Consider the following 5,000-nt stretch of genomic DNA (forward strand, 5'->3'; position numbering starts at 1 on the left):
GCGCAAGAAGAGGAACGGCTTATGGGAACTCTCTGGCTGCCTCACCAAGTGAATTAAAATCAAAATAGCTAACCCATACATTGGAGTATTCTGTGTTCTTTTCTTCTTTAAAATGAATGCGATAGAAAATGTAACTCTTCATCGTAGTAAAGAAATTACATCTCTTTTTTTATAACGTCTTGTTATTTTTAGAGAGATTCTTCTCATTTTTGCTTCCTATGAAAAATTGACGTAGAAAGTCTGATGACACAAATTCAATCCATGGTCCTTACCTTCTGTGTATATTTACCCAGATCTCATGGTCTGGTTCATCCCAGAGTATCTCCTGAATAGTGTGTGTTTTTCGGATCACAGAGCGAATGAGCCGCTATTGATCCGGAGACATGTCCACCAGGGTGTGTGTACCCCACCACAGGCTTCTCAACGCGAGGTGCGCGAGAAGTGCACGTGTGTGCGCGCTCCTGCGAGAGCGGAGGTGGCAGGCAAGGTTGATCATGTACGCGCACTGCTTCTGTATGTTACATACGGTATAGGTATAGGTTTATACTTAATTTATGCTTTTATCGCATAGGCCTACATATTGCCATTGAGATCATGGCAATACGAAATTATAGGCTGTACACTATAAATACCTGGCTTGTCCCGGAAGAGTTCAGAGTCCCCTTCAAGCATTCTGATGAACCCTTTGGATTAAAACTGATGGAAATAGAAAAATAAACACAACATGCTAAATTTCGCCCCCATTTAGTCTATCACCACATCTTAATTATGTTGGACAGGGGCATCTGCTTATTGGCCACGCATGGATAACTATAGCAAATGCGATTTGATGCGAGTAGTCCATCAACCAGAAGCATTGTAGGCCTAACCTATGCGAATCAAGAACTAATCCACCTCCCTGTAGTAAAAGGGATTTCCTTTGAACTTGTCATATTTGCAGTAAAAGTTGTATGGAAATATTTTCTTTGCTGTAGCCTACAGAACACCTTAACTTCCACTTGATTCACAGAAGTGTTACCACTGAAAACAAAGCAGTGCCTTAACCACTACCCTTATCTAGGTTAGGGTGGGTGATTTGTAACTTTTACACTTTGCAGCTCAGAAAGTGAATGTGTTTTTTTATTTAAAATAGCCTATCTAGTGAGATTTCCATTCACTTAGACCGACATTAGCCCAAATCGGTGACGAAATGAGTATAGCCTACTCTATACTTTTTCTAAGATAAATAAAATAATAGGCCTGGTATACGAAAGAAAGACAATATGTTCAGCTTTAGACAACAGTGTATTGTCTTCACCAAGCAGAACAAATATTCAGGCAAGGCTTTGGGTATCATTCTGAGATAGGACCCCGCCCTGGCAGTGCAGTGACAGCAGCCGCTGTAACATCGCTGTTGTGTGCATTAGCAGAGTACCGTTGAACTGGCTTTGGTATAAGCGTCTAGCCCTCTTTATCTCAGAAGCACGTATCTGTGCTTCTGACTAAGCAATCAAAATGCCACTGTTTGAGGGTTTAGGAAGCGGAGGGGAGAAGACGGCCGTTGTGATAGATTTAGGAGCAGCATACACAAAGTGAGTTTATCCGCTATGATTGAATGTTGTGCTAACACTGTGCATGGGGCTAACTTTGCATTGCTAGCTAACATTAGCTTACTTAAGAACTTTACTGTCTCGTGATTTCTTCTCTGTTTGGGAATAGCCAAAAATCAATATTCATTTGGAAATGGTGTTTTTACAGTAGTTGTTTCAGGTGGTTGCAGAATACATAGCTAGCTAAATTGAATATCAGCGTTGAAGCTGTAACGTTAGGTTTCTATAGATAGCTACGTTAGCAATTATGTTGTTGTTAGCATTCCAGAATATACTGCAAGCTCTAGTTAGTGTAACACTATAGCAATCAAGGTAATGACTTTAGGGAACAGTTTCTAAACAGTAATGAACTCTGGTATTGTATCTATCGATTGCTAGCTACAAAGCTATAGGGTTTAACGTAGGCCATGGAGGGCTTAGCTAGCGTAGTTCTGAATTGAGGGCAAAGTTTTTTTATGTACTCAGTGTATGATGGTGGAAGATCAACCTCAGGGCAAGTCATATGAGTAACACCGGCGAAATATGGCTGCCACGGCCCTGAGCAAACAATTTATGAGAGTACAGGAAGAACTAAACAGCGCAGTGAGCCCAAGTGAGTTGTGTTATGATGGAAGATAACTGTACTGCTTTGTCCCAGATGTGGTTTCGCCGGAGAGACTGGCCCCAGGTTCATCATCCCCAGCGAGATCCCGAGGCCCGGACTGCAGCAGGTCAGTGGGGAAATGGAACTACAATTATCAGCATTGTTCTGCACTGGAACTACAATTATCAAAATTAGAAATGGAACTACAATTATCAGCATTATTCTGCACTGACGCTCCAATACAAAGCAAGAGTCATATTTGGCCTCGATTGCTTCAGGACAGGACCTTTAAAGGATGAAGAACTAATGTAATTTGCATCCCCCCCCCCCTTGCAGCCCATCAAAGTTGTGCAGTATAACATCAACACAGAAGAACTCTACACTATCCTGAAGGAGTTTATTCACACGTTGTACTTCAGGTGAGAAATACATTTCCCACAATCCTCTTAGGCTTTACCTCACTGTCCAATTTGTCAGTGATGAATCATCGTAGTGTGACAGATATTTCTGTCGACGCATATAGAGGGGACAGTGGTACAGGGGGTAGAGGAGTCGTTTAGTATTCGGAAGGTTGCTAGCTCCATTCCCCACTCCTCCTTACCAATAGTGTAACTGTCCTTGAGCAAGACACTGAACCCCTTAAACTGCTCCTGATGTATACATGCAATGTCCTTGTACGTCGCTTTGGATGAAAGCGTCTGGTAAATGACTAAAGTAAATGTGTGCCAGCGAAAACCAGCCTTTTGATGTGTGTGTGTGTGTGTGTGTGTATGTGTGTGTGTGTGTGTGTGTCTGGTAAATGACTAAAGTAAATGTGTGCCAGCGAAAACCAGCCTTTTGATGTGTGTGTGTGTGTGTGTGTGTGTGTGTGTGTGTGTGTGTGTGTGTGTGTGTGTGTGTGTCTGGTAAATGACTAAAGTAAATGTGTGCCAGCGAAAACCAGCCTTTTGAGAACCAAAGCCTTTTTCCTGCAGGCATCTCTTGGTCAACCCACGAGACCGGAGAGTGGTTGTCATCGAGTCCATCCTCTGCCCCTCCCACTTCCGGGAAACCCTCACCAAGGTCTTCTTCAAGCAGTTTGAGGTGAGTCGAATATTCCCAGTTATTCGGTGTTCATGTAGCAGTTTGAGGTGAGTCGAATATTCCCAGTTATTCGGTGTTCACGTATCAGTTTGAGGTGAGTCGAATATTCCCAGTTAATCAGTTTTCAGGTAGCAGTAAATAATGAAAATAAATAAATAGATAATAATAAATAAGTAATAATAAATAAATAATGCTCTTTGAGATGATGAGGCTTCCACGACATGAAGCAGGAGTGGATTCCAACCCAGCTGTGGGATAAGCTTTTTAAACTTTTATATAGGCTACCATAAACCTGGGTTGATTGTGAAAACCCTCACCCTACCATAAACCTGGGTTGATTGTGAAAACCCTCACCCTACCATAAACCTGGGTTGATTGTGAAAACCCTCACCCTACCATAAACCTGGGTTGAATGTTAAAACTTGAACATGGATCAGTTTTGCCCAGCTGGTCCTCTGGCCCTATGTCTGCTTTTCACTCCCGCTGATGAGGTGTCGTGTCCCTCATAAGTTCCTTAGTTCTGTTGATGAAGTCTTCCTTCGTAAGTTTAGTGTTTGTTGACGTTTAAATGGTTTGTCTGTGCTTGCTCTTACTGCTTGTTGACGTTTAAATAGTTGCTCTCCTCTTGTTCATCATAAGTTTACTGCAAGTGTCTTATAATAGTTCTCCTGTTTAGCCCTAAGGTTCCCTCCGTGGTCTTATAATAGTTCTCCTGTCTGTTCCCTCCGTGGTCTTATAATAGTTCTCCTGTCTGTTCCCTCCGTGGTCTTATAATATTTCTCCTGTCTGTTCCGTCCGTGTCTTATAATAGTTCTCCTGTCTGTTCCGTCCGTGTCTTATAATAGTTCCCTTCTCTACCCCACAGGTTCCCTCCGTAGTCTTCGCTCCCAGCCACCTGATGGCCGTCATGTCTCTGGGCATCAACTCCGCTCTGGTCATGGACTGCGGCTACACAGAGTCCCTGGTGCTGCCAGTATCCTCTCTGTGTGTGTGTGTGTGTGTGTGTGTGTGTGTGTGTGTGTGTGTGTGTGTGTGTGTGTGTGTGGAACTTTGGTGACACAGCCGGAGCTTGACTTTTAAAGAAAATATTATTTAATCACCACACAATTGTGCTCGTACTGGATGTTGTTTGGGCTTGCTGATGTTGTCTATGTAAACTGTGTGTGTACCATGCCTTAACCGTGATCAGGTTTATGAAGGCATCTAGGGTTATGTTGTTGTGTGTGTGTGTGAAGTGTGTGTACCATAGAGTGTGTGTACCATGCCTTAACTGTGATCAGGTCTATGAAGTATGAAGGCATCTAGGGTTATGTTGTTGTGTGTGTGAAGTGTGTGTGTACCATAGAGTGTGTGTATTATGCCTTAACCATGATCAGGTCTATGAAGGCATCTAGGGTTATGTTGTTGTGTACCATAGAGTGTGTGTACCATGCCTTAACCGTGATCAGGTCTATAAAGGCATCTAGGGTTATGTTGTTGTGTGTGTGAAGTGTGTGTACCATAGAGTGTGTGTACCATGCCTTAACCGTGATCAGGTCTATGAAGGCATCTAGGGTTATGTTGTTGTGTGTGTGAAGTGTGTGTGTACCATAGAGTGTGTGTCCCATGCCTTAACCCTGATCAGGTCTATGAAGGCATCCCCATCCTGTCCACATGGGAGGCTCTACCTCTGGCTGGAAAGGCCATTCATAAGTAAGTGACCCTCCACAAACAATGACAAACACATAATCTTGATGTTTGTGTTG

At 43.0% G+C, this 5,000-nt stretch overlaps 1 protein-coding gene across 1 annotated transcript in view; it reads left to right on the forward strand.

Annotated features, from left to right (window-relative positions):
- Positions 1-1,400: 1,400 nt before the first annotated feature.
- actr10 (actin related protein 10) overlaps positions 1,401-5,000 on the forward strand; it is a 19,877-nt gene continuing 16,277 nt past the window's right edge. Inside the window, exons 1-6 of the mRNA XM_080853318.1 lie at positions 1,401-1,571; positions 2,227-2,299; positions 2,509-2,591; positions 3,147-3,255; positions 4,121-4,228; positions 4,880-4,947. Coding sequence (XP_080709444.1) covers positions 1,495-1,571; positions 2,227-2,299; positions 2,509-2,591; positions 3,147-3,255; positions 4,121-4,228; positions 4,880-4,947 — 518 coding nt within the window. The 5' untranslated portion in view covers positions 1,401-1,494. The remainder of the gene's footprint in view (positions 1,572-2,226; positions 2,300-2,508; positions 2,592-3,146; positions 3,256-4,120; positions 4,229-4,879; positions 4,948-5,000) is intronic.

The sequence above is a fragment of the Sprattus sprattus genome (assembly GCF_963457725.1).
Source record: "Sprattus sprattus genome assembly, chromosome: 16".
Classification (NCBI taxonomy): Eukaryota; Metazoa; Chordata; class Actinopteri; order Clupeiformes; family Clupeidae; genus Sprattus; species Sprattus sprattus.